This window comes from Eublepharis macularius, chromosome 19 (assembly GCF_028583425.1).
Source record: "Eublepharis macularius isolate TG4126 chromosome 19, MPM_Emac_v1.0, whole genome shotgun sequence".
Taxonomy (NCBI): Eukaryota; Metazoa; Chordata; class Lepidosauria; order Squamata; family Eublepharidae; genus Eublepharis; species Eublepharis macularius.
Window position 1 is genome coordinate 14,905,996 of NC_072808.1, and position 23,991 is coordinate 14,929,986.

The 23,991-nt window shown below is 48.7% G+C and overlaps 1 protein-coding gene across 1 annotated transcript; it reads left to right on the forward strand.

Annotated features, from left to right (window-relative positions):
• Nucleotides 1-575: 575 nt before the first annotated feature.
• Nucleotides 576-23,478, forward strand: ELK1 (ETS transcription factor ELK1). The gene is made up of 6 exons (XM_055003956.1): nucleotides 576-658; nucleotides 6,582-6,790; nucleotides 8,062-8,484; nucleotides 10,710-11,108; nucleotides 12,841-12,942; nucleotides 21,335-23,478. Exons 1-6 carry the CDS (start codon nucleotides 613-615, stop codon nucleotides 21,431-21,433), a joined length of 1,278 nt encoding a protein of 425 aa, XP_054859931.1. The 5' UTR covers nucleotides 576-612; the 3' UTR covers nucleotides 21,434-23,478.
• Nucleotides 23,479-23,991: the final 513 nt, after the last annotated feature.

A 23,991-nucleotide genomic window follows, 5' to 3' on the forward strand; every position in this document is an offset into this window, starting at 1 on the left:
AACCCACCCAGAGCTGGGATCCATCCCACCCAGGAGCCCGGCTGGGCCAGCCGACCCAAAGCAAGGCGTCCGTGCGCCCAACCTGCAGGGTGCAGGGAGAGAACCCACGAGTCCTAGCTCCCTTGCTCCTCCTCCTCGGATCGCTGGAGCAGGGGGGCCAGGACTCCCGGGTCCTCTCCCTGCTGGGGGCCCAGGAGCCCCGGGGCCTCGCCCTCTCCCGTCCCGCCTCGCACTTCCCTTCGCCGGGCTGGGGACCCAGGAGTCCGGGCCGCCAGCTCCGCCTCCTCCTCCTCCTCCTCCATGTGACGGGCGCCGTCAGCGCCGCATCCCCGGCGAAGGAGCCCGTCAGAGGCAGGAAGGAGCGCGGATCCGCCTTCCCCATCCCTCCCGCCGCCCTCGCCCCGAGCCCGGGTGCGCAGCCCGCGCGGGGTCCGGCGCGCCCTCGCCGCGCAGCCAACGCGCCGCCGAAGCGCAGCAAGCGGGAGCCGGGCCACGGGGAAGGGGAAGGGGCCCACCAGCCGGCGCCTGCCTCCCTCCCGGCCTGGGCAGAGGCGGAGCGGGCGGGCCCCCCAGCACCCCCCGCGCGCGGCAGGGCTGGGGGCCGCCAGCGCCATGGAGCCGCCCGGGGCTGGCGCGGGGGGCGCCGCCATGCTGACCGGTGAGTGAGCCGCCTCTGCCCTCTGCAGCTGCGGGGAGGGCGGGCAGCCTGGGCACAGATGTGCAGAGCATACGGGGGGGAGGGATGGCATGCCATGCGCGCCTTGGAGAGCCCTGGCAGGGCAGCCCAAAAGAAGCGCCCCCCCCAATAATCCGGGTAGAGGGAGGCAGGCAAGGCTCGCCACCTTGGGGGTCAGGTAGCAGTTCCCCCCAGGCCCGTTTGGCTAGGGATCCTGACCATGTTTTGCCATCTTCTGGGCATGGAGTGTGTGTGCGGGGCGGGGAGGTATTTGTGAATTTCCTACATTGTGCAGGGGGTCGGACTAGATGACCCTTGAGGTCCCTTCCAACCCTACGAGGGTAGCAACGGCTGTGGTGCTCAGCTGGGAGTCCTCAGCCCGCCATCCGGATTTGAACCGGGGCACCTTAGGTTTTCAAGGTGTAAGCTTTCGAGAGACAGAGCTCCCTTCTTCAGATACAGAGAGGGGAGGAGATCTCTGAGGGCAGATCCAGGGATCTCCTTCTCTCCCGGTATCTGAAGAAGAGAGCTCTGATGCTTCAACGCCCATAGCCTGAAAATCTTGTTGGTCTCTAAGGTGCCCCTGGGTTCAAATCTTGCTGTTCCGCTGCAGACCAACACACAGCTACCTACATAAAACTATCCTGCTGCCAGGAAACGCTCCTGTTCTTCGGATGCCACTTGGAAAATATTTCTGGCAAGAACAACTCCTTTCCATCCACTCCCCCCCTCCACTTTGTGAGTCCTGTAATTTTGGGGGTCTTGGTCCTGTCACATATTACAGACAGTGTTACATTAGAGATCAGCTTGTTGTGTGCCCTGTTCTTGCCTGTCTGGCCATCGCCTGCCCCCTTGGCAAGGTCCCCTAACCCTACCCACCCCCATCACCCATTCCCATCACTGTCTCCTCTTTCTGTATTAAATGCCGGATTACAGCGTGTGTTGATGGGGTTTTGTACAAAATCTGGCTCCCGAAAATCCTTTCTTTTGGCCAAATCCAGAGATTCGCTGGCTAGGCGGGAGGGAGAAAGGAAGAGCGCAGTGAGTGGGCGAGTAATCCTGGGCCTCATTCAATCCCTGCAGCTCCTCTTCGAGATCCGGCATAGGCCTTTCCCCCGAAAGTCAGAGACCACAGGCAGCTGGTGTCAGATAGGACAGGAGCTGACATCAAGCAGTTTGGAGCAAGGGGGAGGGGGCTGAAGCAAGACTCGTCGCGGATTCTGCTGAACCCAAGGTGTTGGTGATGGGGGGGGGGCACACAAGGGAAGCAAAATGAAGCAGAGACTCGTGGACCACCCTGGTTTTGATCCAGAATTCAGGCCTGATCTTCAGAGTTCTGGAAGACAGTGCTTTTGAGCGTATGCGGTGTGCCTGGTGCTTAGCATGGAGTAACTGCTCAAACACGTCCCTGTGCCCCTGGAATTGAAGGGGCTGCCTTCTTGGTGAGAAAGAGCAACAAACCCCACAGATTCCACTTTAGAAATCAATCCCTGCTTGTGTCCTATTGATAGGATATGAGGCAGGGGCAGATGGCAATCGGAGGGGCCGGTTATGCAGGAAAATGACTCAAATAGTCTTTTCCTTTCCCTGCCTGGGCCTGTATCAATGGGACAGTCCACCCCCCTCCCCTTTTCTTCAGCCTGCAAAATCCTAATTGTAGTGCCTGTTGGTGCATATAGATATGCAGAGAGTGTATTGGTTTTATAGGCTTACCAGCCTCCAGGCGGTGGCTGGAGATCTCCTGGAATAGCAACTGATCTCCAGGCCACAGGGATTAGTTCCCCTGGAGAAAATGACTGCTTTGGAGGGTGGGTTCTGTGGCATTATACCCCGCCAAGGCCTCTCCCCACTACAAACCCTGCCCTCTCCAGGCTCCACCTCCAAAATCTCCTGGAATTTCCCAACCTGGAGCTGGCAACGCTAGTTTAGGATGCCTGCTATTTAACTCTAGTGAGCTGATACTAGCAGGGTGTCCAGAATCTCTTGCAATTAGATGTGTTTGCTGTCCACCCCTTGCGCCTCTTCCTTCAGACGACCCTTTCTCAAAACCCACCTCTGCTGTGATGCGTTTGCTTTAATCACCCCCAACACAAGCACAAAAATATCCCAAAAGGAAGGCAGTCTACTGTCCTATGTCCTTGCAGGGGGTTAGCTTGTCAGACTAAGATCTCAGAGTCACAGTTTTTAATCCCAACTCTGCTAGGGAACCTCACTGGGTGATCTTTGCCCATTCGCTCTCTCCCAGCCTAACCTACTTTACCAGAGCCCTTTTCACACATGGAGAGAGTGCCCTCAAGTCATAGCTGACTTATGGCGACCCCTGGCAGGGTTTTCATAGCAAGAGACTAACAGAAGTGGCTTGCCGTTGCCTGGCTCTGCAGCCCTGGTCTTCGTTGGCAGTCTCCCATCCAATTACTAACCAAGGCCGACCCTGCTTAGCTTCTGAGATCTGCCAAGATCAGGCTCACATGGGCTGTCCGGGTGAATGTACATCTGTTTCTTAGAAAGAGCCAATCTACGTTGACATTATGAACAAACATGGGAATCAGTACCTGAAACAATGTGGGGCCTGTATCACACGTTCAAACATTGACTGTCACATGTGAATTATTCAGTGCACACAAACAAAAAAAAGTGTACATTGTGCTTGGAAGCCCTGTTCACAGTTTGCAATGAATGCATGTACAATCCATGTACACTTGATTTTTCTTTATGCACACATTGAGTAATTCTAGTGCTAAACGACGCATGTACAGCTGAATGTGTGATTGAAACCCTACCAGGCTTGCCAACTCTGAGTTAGGAGATTCCTGGAGATTTGGGGGGTTGGAGACTGGGGAGGGAAGGGTTTGGGGAGGGAAGGAACCTCACCGTGGTATAATACCATAGAGTCCACCCTCCAAAGCAGCTATTTTCCCCAGAGGAACTGATTTATTGTCTGGAGTTCTAATTCTGGGAGATCTCCAGACCCCACCTGGAGAATCACAACCCTAAACCGCACATTTATCCAGGTACTGATCCCCGGTTTAATTCATAAAGTGAATGCTCATTGGCTCTTTCTTACAAACTGGTGTACACGCATACCAGCAGGACGTATGTATGTTCACCGTAATGCGTATGCAAGGATAGGGTTGCTGTGGTGAGTATAAAACAGGAAAAATAATGTTGCCAGCCGCTTTGGATCTCTATTGGGGAGAAAAGCTGGTTAGACATGTCAACATAAATAAACCCACAGACTAAAAATACAGATTGTAACCTCTTCTGGGCAGGGGCCCATTATCTTTTGCAGTATGCCATACATGTCGGTACCGCTTCTGTCACTATTCTTCCCTTTTCTTCCTTGAGATTTCTAGTGTTTACTCAAGTGGGATCCACTTTCCCAGACCTCTTCGGGGGCTAAAGACTGCTTAAGAGCTTTCTTGGTGCCCGGGCAAGTCTTGGAGAATGACAGCTTCTTGCATTGTGTTGAATTAGATTGCTGGCTCCTGCACTCCCCCGCCTCTAAATTTTGCTTCAAGGTATTTGGAACAGCTCTCGTCATGGATTCTGGAACACTTCATATTGCTTGAATTGCCTCGAGTTTCCAGACACACTTTCATTCCAAGGCCAGGCTGTACTTTAAAAAACAACAACACCTCCCCCCCGCCCCCAAAGTGTTATGCGAAAGCTGTTCTCGGGTCTTGATTTGTTCAAATTATGTCTGACCCGTGCTAATCTTTGGTTTGATTTGTTACAATAGGTTGATAGCTGTGTGTAACATTCTGGAGAACTGGATCAGAGCAGGAGTTGTAGTAAGGACTCGGAGATGGTTCAGGTTCTGAACATGAGGCAGCGGTTAAAGTGTCCGTTTAGGATCTGGGAGATCAAGGTTCGAATTCCCACTCTGCCCTGCTAGCTTGCTAGGTGACCTTGGCCCAATCATTCCCTCGCAGCCCAACCTACCTTACAGGGTTGTTGTTGTGAGGATGAACTGGAGGAAGGGAGAATGATGTTGTAAGCTACTTTGGGTCTCCGCTGGGGAGAAAAGAAGGGACTAAATAAATGAATAAAAATTGTTTGGCGTTGGTGGGGAATGATTTCAACAATTTAATTATATTTGGCAAAGTGTTCCATGCCAGATAGGATAAGGCAGTCAGCTGTTATTTCTGGATTTCTCTTGACATTTATATTTTTGACAGATGTCTGTAGAATATGATTGGTGATAGTAATCATTCTCGGGACTAAGGAAGTATTTCCATGCCCAGCGATACTAATACTTCTGCACTACCCAGGGAGCCTGATCTCGTCAGATCTCAGAAGCTAAGCAGGGTCGGCCTTGGTTAGTAATTGGATGGGAGACCTCCAGGGAAGACCAGGGTTGCAGAGGCAGGCAATGGCAAACCACCTCTGGTAGTCTCTTGCCATGAAAACCCCACCAGGGGTCGCCATAAGTCAGCTATGGCTTGAGGGCACCCTACACTACCACCCCATTACCGACTATCGACCCAGGCACAACAAAAGACCAGTACGGCTGTGACCCAAGAGGGAAGGCAGAGCATGTCCCCAGCTAGTGCTTCCACCTATCACTTGTAACAGCTTGACTGTTGGATGTCAGAGTTACAGCCTCCTTGATTTGCAGCTCCAGACTGTAAGGAAGGCCAAAAACCAAACGATTGCTCACTGGTCTTCAGGGGTTTTGTGGCATATCTAGGGCTAGTCACTTTCCCTCAGCCTTACTTGTCTAAACAGAGTTGTTAGGATAAGATGGTGGGGGGAGAACCGTGTATGTCATCTTGATAGGGTTACCAACTCCAGGTTGTGGAAATTCCTGGAGATTTAGGGGGTGGAGCCTGGAAAGGGTGTGGTTTGGGGGATGGGTGGAATTTCAGAAGGGATATGATACCATACAGTCTTCCCTCCAATGCTGCCATTTTCTCCTGGGGAACTGGTCCCTGTAGCCTGGAGATCAGTTGTAATTCCGGGAGAACTCCAGGCCCGACCTGGGGTTTGGCTGGCAACCCCTACACCCAAGGCTCCTTGTTAGAAAGGTGTGGTACGAATGTTCTTAATAAATGATAAATGTAAAGAACTGCAGCCCCTAAGGTGGCTAGATGGCAGCGCAGGTCCCAGAGATGGCCCAGGCCTGGAATGAGGAGGCCTGTCTTGTACTGTGCTTCTGCCTGCTCTATTCAGCTCAGCTGAGTAAAGTATTGTAGCCTGCAGCTCTATCTTATTTATTTATTGTACCCTACCTTTCCCCGTAAGGGCTACCCAACACCCTCCTCCATTTTATCTGAGGGCCACTTTATAAGCAACATGTGTGTGTGGTGCCCTCAAGTCATAGCTGACTTATGGCGCCCCCTGGCGGGGTTTTCATGGCAAGAGGCTAACAGAGGTGGTTTGCCATTGCCTGCCTCTGCAACCCTGGTCTTTGCTGGAGGTCTCCCATCCAATTACTAACCAAGGCCAACCCTGCTTAGCTTCTAAGAGCTGATGAAATCAGGCTCACCTGGGCTATCCCGGTCCCGGTATAAGCAACATAACCCATAACTCCCCCCTCCCCAATCTACATACTGCACAACTTCAGAATGTAGATTAGGGGTGAGGGATCACATCACTGAATCCTCCCAATTCGCCAACACCTTCACGCCTGCATGTAGACAGCCACGATGTCAGGAATTTGGCCTAGTCTTTCCCTTTACATGCTATTTTTCTATTTGTGGGGAGTTCTGCTCTTGTCTGAGTAGTATTTACGATATGCGCTTTCCATCTCTTCTGTGCTGACCTGGGAAAGCTTTGCTGCTAGATTTTGCAGATTCTCCAAACAGGCCTTTGTCACACAGAAACGTTTGCCGGGAACAAGACGTTGCCCTTGGCTTACCCGCATGTCCTTGTTTCCCTGTCCTCCTCTCGTCGGCCGCTCTAGTCATGGATCCCTCGGTCACTCTGTGGCAATTCCTGCTTCAGTTGCTGGAGCAGCAGAGCAACGGGCACCTCATCGCCTGGACGTCCAACGACGGGGAATTCAAGCTGGTGGATGCGGAAGAGGTCGCGCGGCTCTGGGGGCTACGGAAGAACAAGACCAACATGAACTACGACAAGCTGAGCCGGGCCCTGCGGTACTACTATGACAAGGTGGGAGCCTGCAGGACTGGATCTCCGGCCGAGCCACCTGAGCCGCTGCTTGGGGTGGCCCAGATGGGCTCCCAGCTCTCTGCGGCATGGGAGGGGTCTGGCATCCCTTCCTAGGCCTGCTCTGGTCCCCTGTCAGCACCAAGCCAAGCCTCTGCCTGCAGCAACGCCGCAGGAACTTGGGTTGGTTGCAGCTGGAGGCAGCGCAGGCCTGGGAGGGAATGGGCATACCTGGCTTGGGGTGAAAAAGCCTCTGAACTGGCCCCGGATGGCGCCTGCTATGCATAGTCCTGGATCAGTCTTGGTCCCTGCTTCAATTTCTCCTTAATAATAACAACAATAATAACATTCGATTTATATACTGCCCTTCAGGACAACTTAACGCCCACTCAGAGCGGTTTACAAAGTATGTCATTATTATCCTCACAACAATCACCCTGTGGGTAGGTCTGAGAGAGCTGATCCAAGGTCACCCAGCTGGCTTCAAGCAGAGGAGTGGGGAATCAAACCTGGCTCTCCAGATTACAGTCCTGCCACTCTTAACCACTACACCAAGTCTTTGTTTGCCCATTCTTTCCAGGACTAAAAACAGCATGATGTGTGTGCATGTTGCTTCCCAGGGGTACAGGTTGAAACACCTCCTTTCTCCCCACCTCCTTTCCATTGGCCAAAGAAAATCAGGTGCCCATGCCGCACATTTGAACACACACGCAACTACCTTATGCCAAGTCAAACCCTTGTTCTGTCCCGGTCAGTATGGCCTAATCAGCGTGGCACCTGCTCCCCAGGCTCTCATGTGGAGGTCTTTCCCATCACTTACTCCTTGATCCTTTTTGCTAGAGATTTCAAGGATTGATTCCCCACTCCTCCGCTTGAAGCCCGCTGGGTGACCTTGGGTCAGTCACAGCTCTCTCAGAGCTCTCTCAGCCCCACCCACCTCACAGGGTGTTTGTCGTGAGTCTAATAATAACATGCTTTTTAAACCACTCTGAGTGGGCGTTAAGTTGTCCTGAAGGACGGTATATAAAACAAATGTTATTGTTGTTATCGTCATCATCATCATTACTGAACATGGGGTCTTCTGGATGACCAAGGGAGGCTCTAACACTATGCCACAGCTCCTGTTATCAGCATTTTAAAAATGCAGGGAATTTTCAACCTGCAGCCTTTCCTTGGTTTTGGCCCAGACCCTGATGAAACTCGTGACGGCTGAGGCTTGATCGTTGTCTCCTCAGTCTCTCTTAATTCTTCCGCCTTCTGTTCCTTCCTTCCAGAATATCATCCGGAAAGTCAGCGGGCAGAAATTCGTTTACAAATTCGTCTCCTATCCAGAACTTTCCAGCATGGAGGGCGTGAAGGACGAGGGGGGCACCAAGAGGCTGGAGCAGGTCCAGATTGACGCCAAAGCAGGAGAGGGAGCCTTTGGCCCCCCCAAAGTCCCTCGTGGAGGTGGCGGTACCCCCCGTAGCAGTCGGAATGAATACATGCGCTCTGGGCTCTATTCCACTTTCACCATTCAGTCCCTGCAGACGCCTTCACCCGCTGGACGGGCCTCTCGCCAGGAGACGGAGGTTCTGCCTGTCGTGCCGTCCCTTACTGCCCCTGAACCGCCACCACCTGCCCTGGCCCCTGTGGAGGGTCTCCCACAGCTACACATCAGCATTGAGGAACCAGAGGATTCTCCAGAGTCCTTGCAAGTAAGGTTTTTTAAAAAATGCTCCCTCAGGTTGGGGAAAAATTGGCTTTTTAGTACAGTGAGGCTAAGAACAGCCTACCATCACAGGCCAAACCAGAGGCACGCTGGGAGTTCCATGTCTGGAGAACTGAGTTTAAAAAATCCCTGGGTGCTCCAGGCACAGGTCTGGTTTGGCCTGGGTTTGGAAGAGATGAGAACGGCTTTAGGAATCTCCCTGTGTCTCTATGCTCTTTACCATAGAGATTGGGGAAGTTCCTAGAGTGTCACCACAAAGTGACATCACATCCTTCTCGCCAGATACCACCCTCAAAATCTCCCAGTGTTTTCCAAGGGAGTGCTGACATCTCTTGCCCCCTCTCCTCATTCCTGTGCCATTTCCCAAACCTGAAACAGCTTCAGGGAACTCCTTTTTGTCCCGTTGGGAAGAAATTACCAACAGTACATGTGAGTTTCTCCAATGAGACAAATAGCAAGTCCCTGAAGCTGTTTTAAGCTGGTAAAATAATGGGGTAGGGGAGCTTAAGCCCCCTTTCTCCAGTCACCTGATCCAAATAAGATCCTTACCTGCCTGGAAATTGAGTTCCCAGTACAGAATTTACATGGCGTATCTGATCAGAAATCCTTGAGGCAGACCCAGGGAGAACATGAGGATAATGTGACGTAGAGTTAGCCCCATGGTGTCAGTAAAGGGACAAAGGTGAGGCAGAGTTCAGTAAGGGGGAAACCGGCACAACTAACTACCAGCAGTAACTCACAACTCTAGTTGGAAAATTCAGGACAGAGAGTGAGCGAGCCGGTAAACAGTCACGCTTGGACAAGATCTGGGGGCAGATAGCAGAAGAGGTCTAATGGAAAAAATAAGGCCTGGTCAGGGGCATAGTTAACTACAGGGCATCCAAGACAGCTGCTCTGGGCGTGGTGGGCACCCCACCGCCCATAGCCCCACTGCCTGATGGGAGGAAAGCAGCAGCTAGCTGTTGAACACCTGCCCCCCGCCCGCTCCAGGGCTCAGGCAGCAGCCAGCTGGTTTGGCACTGAAGTAGCAAAATGCTGAGGAGGCAGAAGGGACTGCACTGTTTGGAAATGCCCCATGAGGAGTGTGCGAGTGCTCCTATGGCTGACGCAGAAGAAGTGATGTCACCTGGCAACCCTAGCTGAGGGGTGGGGGATTCCATGCTCACAGACTATGCCCCCTGCCACTGCTCAGCTGGCTGGCAGGGGAAGAAACTGGGGAAATAAGCCCATGGGGCCTTTCTGGCAATGTTGTGATATTGCTGGTGGTGGACGATGTCACTTCCTGTACACCTGGAAGTGACATCATCTCTTTGTGGGGTGAAGCCCTGGTATTTGGGCAAAATCCATAAAGCTGTTTTGTCATGACGGTGACATGATGATGTCACTGCCAGAAGAGACGTCAGTCTATTGATGGCTGATGTGTGTGGGCAGGTAAGTTTACCCTGCCACCTGTTGTCTCCTCCAGCCTCCTGTTGGTTGCCGGGGCTACCTGGCAACCCTGAATTGTTATACAAAGCTAGGCCTCAAATACCGGGTGGTGGGGATGAACAATGCAGGACAGTTTGTGCCTTGTCCTGTTTCTTAGCTTTCCAGAGACACCTGGCAGGCCAGAGTAGGAAACTGAACTCTTGACTAGTTAGGGTCAGCAAGGTGATTCTGAAGCCCTCCTGCCCAGGAGATCAGAGCAGACAATTTTGTCTCAGGTAAACTCGAAAGGCAGAGCAGTATCAAGGAGGGATTCTTGGAAACGGGGTTAGGCCTGGTACACAGTCCACATTACTACCTTTCTTTAGGTCCCACCACATAACAGCACGTGTTTTTTCAAATTCTCTAGAACCCTTTTTCCGGCATTACCAAACTTGAATAAAAAGCCTTGTGAGAGGAGGAAACGCCTCGGGACAGAGTTAAATCCTGTTCAAGCCTGCGCTGTGTGTTTGTTAGATGCAGAGCAGATTCAAACGGTGCCGGTTTCAAGTCACGCCTTTTCTTTCCAAGTCTGACAAAATGTCTCTGGTGTCTCTCTAAAACCAACGAGACAAAAAAAATCCCCTTTTGGGAATGTAGACCAGAAATTCTTGGAAGTCATTGTGTTATCTTGGGAGGTGAATGAAAGATTGTAATGCGGTTAATGTGGGATGTTAGTTGAAGCTGAGTTGGCTTGACTGATATTCAGAGGCCTCCACACCCTCTTTTCCCCTCCTGCTCTCCTAGGTCATAGTAGAGCCCACACCCTTGGAGCCTTCCCCGCTTGAAGAAAAGGTGCTGGTGAAGGTAGAAGAGGAGAACCTGGACCTTGAGGAGGAAGCTGCTGCTCTCCTGGTTCTGATGGATGCTGCAGAGAAAGAAGAACCCTCGCCCTCAGAGAAGGCATCCTTGGAAGCTGAGGGGCCTGGGGAGGGGCCCAGGCTGCTGAAGGAGGAAGCGCCATCACCCAGCCAAGCAACCGTCGCTCTTGAGGGACAGCCCCAAAAGGGCAAGAAACCCAAAGTCCTGGAGCTACCGTCACTGCCGACCCAGGAGAAAGTGAATGCTGCAGTGAACAGTCTCCTGGCGCCTGGTGGGACGGGCAGCAATCTGACCCCAACCACGGTTATATCTTCCCATGCATTGGTGAGACCTTATTTGTCCCCAAGACCTGGTAGACCGCTCTGGGGAAGCCACTTATTTATTTATTTATTTATTTATTTATTTATTTTGTCACATTTCTAGACCGCCCTCCCCGTCAGACGGGCTCCGGGCGGTTTAACAACAGTTTAAAACAGTAAAAACATTATAAAAACATTAAAACAGTATATCAAAACAATTAAAATTGGCGGGTATAAAATATTAAAATGCAGCATTTTCCTGCATGGGTGGTGGAAGGTCTTCAGTGGTATGGCCGGCGAGAGGACAGCCCAGCCCCCACCAAATGCCTGGCGGAACATCTCCGTCTTGCAGGCCCGGCGGAAAGATAACAAATCCTGCCGGGCCCTAGTTTCCTCAGACAGAGAGTTCCACCAGGTCGGAGCCAGAACTGAGAAGGCCCTGGCTCTGGTAGAGGCCAGGCGGACCTCCCTGGAGCCAGGGACCATCAGCAGGTGTTTAGTGGTTGATTGAAGCAACCTCAGGGGAACACATGAGGAGAGGCGGTCGCGAAGGTATGCTGGGCCCAGTCCGCATAGGGCTTTATAGGTTAACACCTATATTTTATGCCCTGCTTTTCTTCTCAATGGGTTTACAGCCTCCTTCTCCTTTAAATCCTGACAACAAGAACCCTGTGAGGTAGGTTAGGTGGAGAGAGAGTGACTGGGCCAGGTTAACCCAGGAAGCTTCCATGGCAAAGTGGGGATTCGAACCTGGGTCTCCCAGATACAATGCAGGCATCCTTGTCAAATGCCTCCTCTTTGTCAGGGATGTGCTTGATTTGAATAATTTTGTGTCATCTACACACTTGGCCACTACACTGCTCACCGTAACCATTCTATAGATAATACACATGGGAATTGGCAATCAGTGGCCTCCGCATCAAATCTAGTCTCTCGTATTGCCAGTGGACCCTATAGATGCTAATCCCAGAAGTGGGTTTAGCCCCACTTTGTGGGGTGGAGGAGAGGATATAATAATAACAATAACATTCGATTTATATACTGCCCTTCAGGATAACTTAACAACGTCTCAGAGCAGTTTACAAAGTGTGTTGTTGTTATCCTCACGACAATCACCCTGTGAGGTGGGTGGGGCTGAGAGAGCTCTGAGAGAGCTGTGACTAACCCAAGGTCACCCAGCTGGCTTCAAGCGGAGAAGTGGGGAATCAAACCCCGTTCTCCAGATTAGAGTCCTGCCGCTCTTAACCACTACACCAAACTGGCTCTCGAAACGCCAGCCTCTGTCCCATCTTCAAAGTGGCAATAGATGAAAATGGGCTCTTCTCAAATCTCCATCGCAACCTGCCCTTCCCAGTATTCTTTCTTCCACCCAACTATTAAAGGTACATGAGCCTGATCTCCATTTCCCCTAGTCACTATGTATACAATTCTAGCAAACGACAAAAACATTTTAAAAAATTCTAATCACAGATCCATGGCAAAGCAGTATTATTTAAACCTCTTAAGATGGCACACTCTTCCTAGAGCCTCACTGCCGCCCTGTTCCCAGGTACTTGTGGTGGTGACAAAGAAAAGCCTCTTTTGTTTTGAAGACATGTGAATAAAGAGGATTCCCCCCCCCCATAGCAGTTAATCCTGACTTCCTTCTTTCAGCCCGAAAGGGGGAAAGAAACCAAACCAGTGGCTTTGTCTGGAGTTTCTTGAAAGGGTATTTTTATTTATCTCCCAGTTTTGACATCCTTTCTTTTCCTTTGCAGACCCCAGTCTTGCTCACCCCGAGTTCCCTGCCCCCCACCATCCATTTCTGGAGTACCCTGAGTCCTATTGCCCCCCGAAGCCCGGCCAAACTCTCATTCCAGGTATGGTATGCCATCAGAGGTCCTGGGGAGGACTGAAGGTGGGGATTCTATGAAGACTCTTGTTGGTTGTTGATAAACTGCAGAGGCGACAGAGGAGGTTTGAGATGGTAGGAGAACAGAAAATCTAGTGCGGGATTGCAAAGGGTATGTAATAAGGCTGTGTATCTTTTACACACCTGTACTTCCATTGCATGAATGTGGAATATCATATCAGGCACAGGTTTTAGCAATCCAGCTGTCCCTCCCTATGTCTTCTGTTTGTAACCTCTGTAACTGCAGAGAGAAAATTAACGTACAAGGTGTGGGGAGGGGATGTCCGGAGACTGACAGCACTGTCCTAAGTGGAATCACACTGTCTCAGTGGCTGAGTTCAAATAATGCCAAACTCATGATGGTTAATACAGTTCTCTGAACGAAGGCCCCTCCTCTAAATATTGCTGGCTGGGGTATGTCAAATCTCAAACAGAAACCATGGTTTGGAGTGAACCGCAGTTCTTCTTTAAGTACGGTTTCACGTGGCATACAAATACAGGCATCCTGGCTTATTTCTTTGATGGTACTACTTGATCCGGTGTAGCTGGGTCTCTGCAGGGGAAAGAGTGAAGGCAACGAAGCTGGTTTTTGCTGAGGCAAACCAGGAATTGAATTATTATCTGCAAACTAAATGGTGGTTTCACAGACTAACAAGAATTAAAACATGTTTTGTGCTGTGTCTGAGCCAAGCTTGCATGCAGTATATAATCCCCCCCCTCCCCCAGTATGGATCTCCTTCTCTTGAAGGGATATGCTGGGGAGACAACCTTCCCTTCCCGTAAACACCCTATACCATTGCTATGTGGTGGTGGAGAGTGTCCTCAAGTCATAGCTGACTTGGCGACCCCCCCTCCCCCCGTGGGGTTTTCGTGGCAAGAGACTAACAGAGGTGGTTTGCCATTGCCTGCCTCTGCAACCCTGGTCTTTGTTGGAGGTCTCCCATCCAAGTACTAACCAAGGCCAACCCTGCTTAGCTTCTGAGGCTCACCTGGGCTATCCAGGTCAGTGCACCATTGTTATGGTGGGGAATGTTAATAGATTCCCTGTAAAGCAGGGCGTTCCTCTGCTCTTACTGCTGTAATGCAAACTCCCCACATATCTATAAATCAGTTATTTAAAAAAAAACACGAGCACATTTGGAAAAAAAATCAGGAATGTGATCGTTCGGAAAGAATATCGTTTAGTGGATTCACTTTAATAAACAAATGAGCAAATGTTGTTGCTACAGAACAATTTATTCATCTGTTTTTCAATGTTTTTTAGACTGTCTTTATCCCTCTTGGGAACCCAAGGCAGTGTACAAAACCAGACAAAACACTAAAAGAACAACACCACCAACCACCTGTGCTAATCAGACAATCCCTATAGGAAGATCCTCAGAGACAATTAAGCTATTTCAAAAGTTCTTTCTAAATATACTAGCGTTTACCTGCCTACTGCAGGTGTCTATGATGTCTCTCTTCTCCTCTCCTCTTCCTGTTTTTTGCTTCCTCTGACTTTAAATAAAATGCTAATACCCAGGGCTTTTTTTCTGGGAAAAGAGGTGGTGGGTTGCCAGCACAGGGGGCAACTCTTGGCGGGAGGTGGTGCTCCTGGTACCACATGTGCACGCGCAAAGTGCACACATGCTCCCAGAGTCAACGACGTCACTTTGGGTCAGCTGGAACCAGGGGGGGAGTTTTTAAGTTTAAATTGCCCGTGGTGAAAATGGTTACATGGCCAGTGGCCCCGCCCCCAATCTCCAGACAGAGGCGAGTTTAGATTGCCCTCCGCGCCACTTCCCACTGTCTGGAGATCAGGGGGCGGGGCCACCAGCCATGTGACCATTTTCAAGAGGTTCTGGAACTCTGTTCCGCTGCGTTCCAGCTGAAAAAAAAGCCCTGCTAATACCTTAAAGAACATCCAGACCAACATTTTCCTATACAATCAGCTTCCAAGGATGTAGCCACAATTGGGCCTGTGGGGGACTTGGCCCCTCCAGGGTATTTTAGGCTCTGCCCCTGAATTTTCAGCTTTTTTTTCCTAAGGGGAGGGACCAACGTGTTTAATTAATGGCGAAAAAAGAGACAAAATTCTCCTAAATTGTTCAGTAGATGTAAACTCTCTTTCTGCCTTCCTGCCTTCTGAACAATTAATAGGATAACTGAGAAGCGTTTGGGCACATGAGATTTATTTAGAGTTTTCTTTCGTTTTTGCTTAAGTCAAGCAACCTGAATAGCTTAATCTTGTCAGATCTCAGAAGCTAAGTAGGGTCAGCTATGTAGATTGTTATGTAGAGGAAGAAAATGGCCAATGACCCCTGCTCATCTGTTGCCTGAAAACTCCATGGCCCCTGAGGTTGCCCTGAGTAGAGATGGGCACGAACCAAAATACAAACCAAAATTAAGCACAAACCAGCATGGTTTGCGAACCATGTTTCATCAGATCCCATTTCTGATAAACTGCCTTGAAATTTTAGGCTGGTTCGTTTTTTGGTTTGTTACCGCAGACAGCCTGGTGCCAATTAATCAGTTTCCTACACAACAGGGTATGGACTTCCTGCAGACCTTCTGCTGACCCAGAAGTGACCTTCTGCTGACCCGGAAGTGATGGTTTTCTGACCTGGATGTGACATATTCATGAACCAAACAAACCGGTTCGCAAACCAGGGGCAGGTTCATGAAAGTTCATGGTTCGTGAAATTTCACGAACCATGAACTACATGGTTCGGGGGTTTTTTCGGTTCGTGCCCATCTCTAGCCCTAAGTCAGTTGCTACTTGATGTCACACAATAATTTTAATGCAATCATTTAAATCACATTTCTTCAGGGGCAAACTATTTGTATGAAGGTTTCTGCTGTTTCATATTGACATGGTGCTTCTTCTACGGAGTCCTTCCAATATAGAGATGGGTTGTCATTCACACCATATCCAGGAGTTTATCATCACTGTTTGTGCCCTGTTTATAGATCCAGAGGAGTTAGCTGTGTTAGTCTGTTGCTGCAAAATAGCAAAGAGTCCAGTATCACCTTTAAGACTAACCAACTTTATTGTAGCATAAGCTTTTGAGAACCACTGGACTCTACTATTGTGCTCTGTTTGGGGCTTTTCCTCCACTAGAAATCCGAAAGAGGTACATAGGAAGATCCGCAGAGATGATTAATTGATGCCATGGTTTTGAAGGATTAACTTGGCAGAAATCATGCATTGTTCCACTTCCGTTGTTCTCCGTTCTCCAGAAAAGAAATTAGGTGTTTTATTCGAAATTGTTTCGTGTTTACACGAAATTGTTCAGGGTGGTGAAAGCCAGAGAGGATTGTGAGGCACTCCAAAGGGATCTGTCGAGGCTAGAAGAGTGGGCATCCATGTGGCAAATGAGGTTCAATGTAGCCAAGTGCAAAGTAATGCACATTGGAACCAAAAATCCAAAATATAAATACAAGTTGATGGGGTCTGAACTGGCGGAGACTGACCAAGAGAGAGATCTTGGAGTCATGATAGATAACTCACTAAAAACGTCAGCACAGTGTGCGACTGCCATAAAAAAAGCTAATGCTATGCTAGGGGTTATTAGGAAAGGGATTGAAAACAAATCAGCCGGTATCATAATGCCTCTGTATAAATCGATGGTGAGGCCTCATTTGGAGTACTGTGTACAGTTCTGGTCGCCACACCTTAAAAAAGATATCATAGCACTGGAAAAAGTACAGAGAAGGGCAACTAAAATGATTAAAGGGTTGGAACACTTTCCCTATGAGGAAAGATTGAGGCGCTTGGGGCTCTTTAGCCTGGAGAAAAGACGACTGAGGGGAGACATGATAGAGGTTTACAAGATAATGCATGGGTTAGAGAAGGTAGAGAAAGATGTGTTTTTCTCCCTTTCTCACAATACAAGAACTCGTGGGCACTCTATGAAATTATTGAGCAGTTGGGTTAGAACAGATAGAAGAAAATACTACTTTACACAAAGGGTGATAAACACATGGAATTCGTTGCCACAGGAGGTGGTGGCAGCTACAAGCATTGCCAGCTTCAAGAGGGGACTGGACAAATATATGGAGCAGAGGTCCATCAGTGGCTATTAGCCACAGGAGATAGATGGTATTCTCTTTGTGGGGAGGTGGTGCTCTGTTGTCTTGATGCTGGAAGGAAGGCAGTGGGAGGGCTTCTGGTGTCCTGGCCTCACTGACAGTCCTTTAGATGGCACTGGATTTCTAGCCACTGTGTGTGACAGAATGTTGGACTGGATGGGCCACTGGCCCGATCCAACATGGCTTTGCTTATGTTCTTATGTTCTTATGTATTCGGGTACAGAGAAAGCTTTGTTATCTGGCACTTGATTAACCAGAGTATCCCAGAGGGTGAGCCTTCCCCCTGCGTCTTCATGTATGCTCTCGCATCCCCTCCACCTCTCAGCCGGCCAGCTTGGCGCCTCTAGCTGTTGCTGGACTTCTCGCAGCTGTGCTGCCTGCTGAAGTCACCCCTGGGGGCCTCCTTTGGGTGCTAATTTGCCTCCATCTGTTGAGAGAAGAATAAGGCATAACCGCTGTGATAATTTAACTACTACTACAATTTAATCAAAGCGAAATTCAACTGTGTTTATAGGCATCTTTGTGTAAATATACAAAATTGCCTTATCGTATACCTACTCAAAAGCTGCTAACATTAACATAACCAATTGAGATTCACAAAAATTGTATAAATCCAAACAATTTCTTAAAGGCTTGCACAAGATAAGACAGTATATAATGCACATCAATGAATGGCTGTCGGCTGAACAAAACAACTCCCCCATGAACAGTCCAAGGGCAGTTGTTTGTCAATTCCAGACGGCTGTTACACAACGGGTGGCCGGCTAAATGTAAATCCCTTTTCCGCCGAGATCTTCATCGGGTGTGTAGCCGTATCCCAAACTTATCTCATATGATTGCACGTAAACAGCTTAACCCTCAGAAAACCATTTTCGTTGAGCCTCAACAATCAAGCAGCCTGAATACATAATGCATATCCAAACATTTAAACACAAATTCTCATTGAGCCTCCAAAATCAAGCAACTCTTAATCTGTTGAGAGCCAGCTATGCTGGAAGACTTCTGGAGAATTCCCAGGCAGCTGGCCCACTTGTTTGCCTGCTGGATGGGATGGCTCAGGGGCAGGGCTCATTTCGAGGGGGAACGCGCAGGAACGCAGTTCCGGCAGTTCCCCAAAGAGGTCACATGACAGGTGGCCCCACCCACCTGACTCTCAGCCATTTTGGGCCTGTTTCGGCCTGGATTGGGGCCGAAACTGCCCGGATCGGGCCTCTAATGGGTGGTGGATCACTCTCCCGCTCAGCAGCGGCCCAATCCTTACCATTTTGGGCCCCTTTTCAGCCATTTTCAGCCCCTTTTTGCCATTTTGGGCCCAATTTTGGCCCTGAATGGCCAGGATTGTGTCCAAAACAGCCATGATAGGTGATGTCAGGGGGTGCTGACAAGGGGTGTGGCATATGCTAATGAGTTATGCTAATGAGTTCCTCCAGCTCTTTTTCTATGAAATGACCCCTGCTCAGGGGGAAGGGGAATGGTCCCTCCAGGCATGAGGTTTGGTTGCTACTGATTCCTCTGGGTAGTGGACAGAACCGAGCCATAAGTTTGACCATCCAAAATGTTTGATTAACTGGAAACCCTGTAACCCATGAGTGCCAGATAAGAAAACTTTTACTGTGTTTGCTTATGGTAGAATTGCTCCATCGCATCCATTCATCTTGTTCACATTCTGAATTAATTTCACAGAAGTAGATCCTGGTTCCTCCCCAGTTCCGTTTCGAGGCCCTTTTCTGGGCAAGGGACCAGGGTGTAATTGTACGAATTCCAAATTTAGGGGAGGGATGGGAACTGCTCAGACCCAAAGGGAGTAGTGTTACTGCTGTACAATGTGTGGAGACTATTTTATTTCTGTGCTGTTCTGGAGCTTAACAGCGAAAGAGTTTTTAAAAAAAATTCATTAATGGATAGAAGTAGCCGTGTATAAATGATAGTTGATGGCTTTGGACAGCTGGTGGCTGCTAGCTAAGGAGCACACGTCTTCTTGGGAGGAGACAAAGTTTAGAGGGTTCGAAATGCAGCTGGCAAGCTGAGTTTTTCAGTTACTTAGCAAAAAGGAGTCTTGCAGGTCTTCACATGCGCTATTCACTCTGGGAAATAAAGGCTAGTATTGCCTGTCTGGCTGCCTGTCTCTTCTTCCCTATTCAACCAATAAAAACGTTATTAAGAAATGTACTATAAGGCTGCTGCTGCTCGTAGGTTTTGCTCTGGAATTGTGTCAAAACTGGGGCCATTTCCACACTGCTTACCTTGTTCCGGAAAACAGCGAAATCTCACGCGAAATCTCGCGAGAAGACACTGTTATCACGTCTTCTCGCACGATAACAGCATCTTCTCGCGCAATATTTCGCTGTTTTCCGGAACAAGGTAAGCAGTGTGGAAACAGCTTGGAACAAGTTTCTCTTTTTCTGAGCAACCGCGAGAGATCATCCCCTAATCAGTCAATTTCCATGTTTCTCCCCACTTTGGTGTAGGAAAAATTGCCGTCAAAAATCTTTTGAATGTTGCGTGGACAAGAAGGACGCATATCTGCCCACATCAGTGCAACTTTCTTCGCTTCTCCACAGCTTCCATTCCCCACCACACCACCAGAGGGCTGTTTTAAAAAATCGGTGATAGACTAGCATCATACCGTAATTGACATTTTGCTATAGTTGAAACTGTAATTGACACATTCCTAAAGCTTAAAAATCAGTCATTGACATATCCTTGTAATTTAATGCTATAGATATATGTCAATTACTATTTTTTTTTAAAAGCCCTCTGGTGGTGGTAGGGAACAGAGGCAAGGGAAGTGTAGAGAAAATTACTATATGGATGTTTTATTGCTATTGCAAACGCGCTTGCATTAGTGGCAGTAGAAGAAACCCAGAAAGCAGTTGCCCTGTGCAGGCAGGCAGTCCCCAGTACTGACAAGGGGATTAAGCCGCTTCCTACCACTTGGGGAAGTGGGGAACCTCAAAACAACTCTGCATGGAAAATGCAGCGTGTCATGAAGTACAAGGGCTTTGCTGGTACTTTGAAAGCCGCATAATCCCTATAATCGGAATTAAATCACATGCCTCTGGACACTGAATTGGGGATTTGACGAGTGCGTGTGTGCGTATGCATGCAAAATAAACAGCTGGACAGCAGAGGAAATGGAGAGAGGTGGGGAGGGGGTGAGGCAGACTTTGACTAGAATCTGTGAGGGATGGTGCATGGAATTCAACCAGCATAAACTAAAAGGACCATGTGTCAGTGCAACTGCATGTCCCATGATGAGAGTAACAAAAGCCCATTGGCTGCTCTTTTTCCTAGGGAAAATCAACTAAAAGAAGGGGGTTTGATATAGGAAAAGAAGGGGAAGGGATGGTTAGCTCTTGTTACCCTACCTGTTTCAGCTGTCCACCTTCTCCAGAAAGGCCTTCACCAGGTGCTTCCCCCCGCCACCAGGTTCTGAACATGTATTTGCTCTTGCAAGCATGCTTTTAAAAAAGCTGTGAGTTGAACAGAGAGACAATCACGTATGGATTTCTCGGTTCTCAAGTGCACGGTGCCCAGCTTGGATTGTGACTGGAGTGCACGGAAAACAGACTTCAGCCTTCCCTCTGCACCATTTTTCTGACCTGAAACAGACGGGGTGGGTGCTAGTGAACTGGTTGGGGAAAATTACCAGTGTACATGTGGGTTTCGTGAATGGGCCAAATCGCACACCCCTGGGACTGTTGCAAGTTGGGAAAATGGCATGTGTGGTGGGGAGGGAGGCAAAGCTTCTTTTCCACATGGCACCAGAGTTATGATCTGAATTGGGCACCCCACATATAGGAATTGAGAAAAACCTGTGACTTACATGTGACTTTTACATAGGGTAGGAACCCAGGACTTTAACAACAACAACAACATTCGATTTATATACCACCTTCAGAACAACGTAATGCCCGCTCAGAGTGGTTTACAAAGTGTGTTGTTATTATCCTCACGACAATCACCCTGTGAGGTGGGTGGGGCTGAGAGAGCTCTGAGAGAGCTGTGACTGACCCAAGGTCACCCAGCTGGCTTCCAGCATGGGAGTGGGGAATCAAACCCGGTTCTCCAGATTAGAGTCCTGCTGCTCTTAACCACTACACCAAATCGGCTCTTCGTCCTAGTTGTATATATTAGGGGCAGAAAAAACATATGAAGAGGGTGAAGTTTCCCTTCTTTCTTGCTCAAAATCCCCCCCTCAAAGAGTTGCTTTTCCCTAGGAAAAGCACCCATCGGGCTTTCCTTTCGCTCAGATAGTTGCCTAAGTGTCTCTTGTCTCTCTCTTTCAGTTTCCCAGCAACTCTAACTCACAAGTTCACATCCCCTCGCTCAGTGTGGACGGACTCTCCACCCCTGTCGTGCTATCTCCGGGTCCCCAGAAGCCATAATGTTTCCTCTCGGCATCGCTGTATCTCTCTTGCTTCTGCCAACGAAATGGCTTGAGTTCCTTTCCAGGAAGTCGGGATCAGACAGCTACGTGTCTCTTTGTTGACTGGAAGATTCCTTTGGCGAGCCGAGAATGGCTGCCCTGCTTGAGGGGTGAAAACGGCACAGCAGCTGAGGCGTTCACTAGCTCGGATGTGCCGGGATTTTCCTGAAGCCAAGCGGAGTCTCCCTAACGCCAAGAAATCCACATCCAGCACCCTCCTGCTTCTGAAAAGTTCGTTATGGCCATCTAATACCTCATGTGGGGCAAAGGGGATATATCCTCATTTATTTAATCCCCTTTCTGCTTAAAGGTGTAGTCCATGTTTACTTTGGACGTGGCAGAATGGGCTCCTTTTTACATCCTCCATCTTGGTATTCCTTCTCTTTTAATGGAGCTGATTTGAGGTGATGGTCCGAGGTCCAGAGGGCCATCTTCTTCTTCTGCCTTCTAAGATAAATCACCCGATCCTTGTCACCTTGTCTGGGCTTGGTTTTAGCAAGGTAGCTGAAGGGGTAGACCTTGCCAGTCGTGTTCGGTTTGGCTGTATGTAGAGGACAGAAGCTGTATTTGCCATATTTATTTTGGCTGTGTGGCGACTTCAGCCACGGCCAGGATGTTGGAGTTGTAAGCCATGTTTGTTTTGGCTGGTTGGGGTAGACTGAGGAATTTCAGTCGTCATTGTTTTTGGATGAATAGGAATACGAACGGCAGTTGTTGCTGAACAGAGAAGAGAAAGCACTGGTGATTGTGGACTGGATCCAACCGGCATTTCCACTGGTGCAAAAGGGAGTAAAGGGTCCCCTTTGACCACCAAACAGGCTGTGTTGGGGATTATGGGACCTGCATGGACAAAAACCACATTGGATAGAGGCCGTAATAAGCTGGCTGGATTCAGTCCCATGTTTCTTCATGGATAAAAAGGATAACACTGTAGGTCAGTCTTTGATTTGGCTCAGTGTGGGAGAGGAGAAAGCTCTGAACATGTTTGCTGGGCAGCAGGGTAGAAAGAAGTTCTGCCAGTCATGTTCAGTTTTGTCAGGTAAGATAGCAGCATTAGCCATGTTTGTTTTGGCTGAACAATGTTGGCTATGTTTTCATTGGTTCGTTGAGAGAGGAGATCTTGCTGAATATTCCTTTGCCATCTGACGCAAAGATGACAGCCGGAAATTGGGTCTTTGTCATTTTTCTTGATGTACTTCCTGAAGGTCAAAGGTCACCAGTTCGTCATTATGGAGACCAGAGAATGGAAGCCCCGCCTACAAGGGGAATCTTCTCACTTCGCAGAATGGTTTCCTTAATTTATTTCCTGACGACTGAAGGTCACCACAGAAATGACCAAAGGGGAGGTCATCCCCTCTACATTTGATATTTTCTTAACGGTTGTATTTGTTTCCTCTTTATCCATTGGAGAAGTGTCAGGTGTTAATCTCTCTTATGGGGAAACTTTATTTGCTGGTTGGTCTCTGAAAAGGAAATCCCAACTTGCATATATCTCTTTGGTTTCTTCCAACTCTTGAGTCAACCTGGAAGCAACGCTGGCTAATTTCCACCTTGTGTCCCCTTTGTTTCCTACCACCAAAAATGGGGCCCTTTCCATGAAAATGGTGAAACAGAAGGCCTGCCTCTTTTAACAGCTTCTTATTTCTTTCCAGAGGTGTGATAAGGGAATGTATAACCTTTATAAAAGGGCTGTGTCTTATGGGATAGATCAGTAGCTCTCATCCTCAAACGATGAGAATTTCATCACTTGCTGATTGTGGGTTTGGTTTTATTCTTTTGTTTTTCTTCGGGTGGGGTTTTCCTATAAATCTCTGTTAATGCTGCGGGAAATGCCATTTTTGGAAATATCATATGATTCCCAGTCAGAATTCCCAGCACCTTCTATTTTTTCACAGAGTCTATATATCACAATTTTATCTATTATCAAGAGAGGCATATTGAGAAAGAGAAGACGGCATAGAGCTATATTTATCTTTTTGTCTGTTTTTGATATCTATTTTTTAAACTATGGGATGTGGGGTGGGAATGGGAGAATGGGATGTCTCTTAAAGCAAGGTGAGAAAGGGAAACGATGCCCCAAAGAAGGGGGTGGGTGGGAAAGACTATAGGGAATTTTTTAAGAGCCATGGTTGTCCAACGTGTTGTCTGGGAAAATTTCTGTAATGAGATCAGTAAGGGTGACTTAGTCCCTCAAAGAGAAAGAGAGCTTGCCGTTACTTTAACTCCAGTTCTAGGGAAATCTTGAACATGTTCACAGATGTACTTTTACTTGATATGGAGCAACTGGGAAGTCCAGTATGCCTGGGTAGCATGGTGGATGAACTGAGAGGATGCCCTAGAAAATGCTCTCGAATTCAGGGATTTCATGGCAGATGGTCAGCTAATAACTCCTTGTGGAAGGTGTTCCTTGTGAGCAGAGAAATAGAAAACCACTGATTTAAGAGGCTTAAAGGAAAGATTTTTTTGGAGGGGGGTGAGTTCTGCGCTCGGGTGACGCAAGACATATCAGCAAAAAGG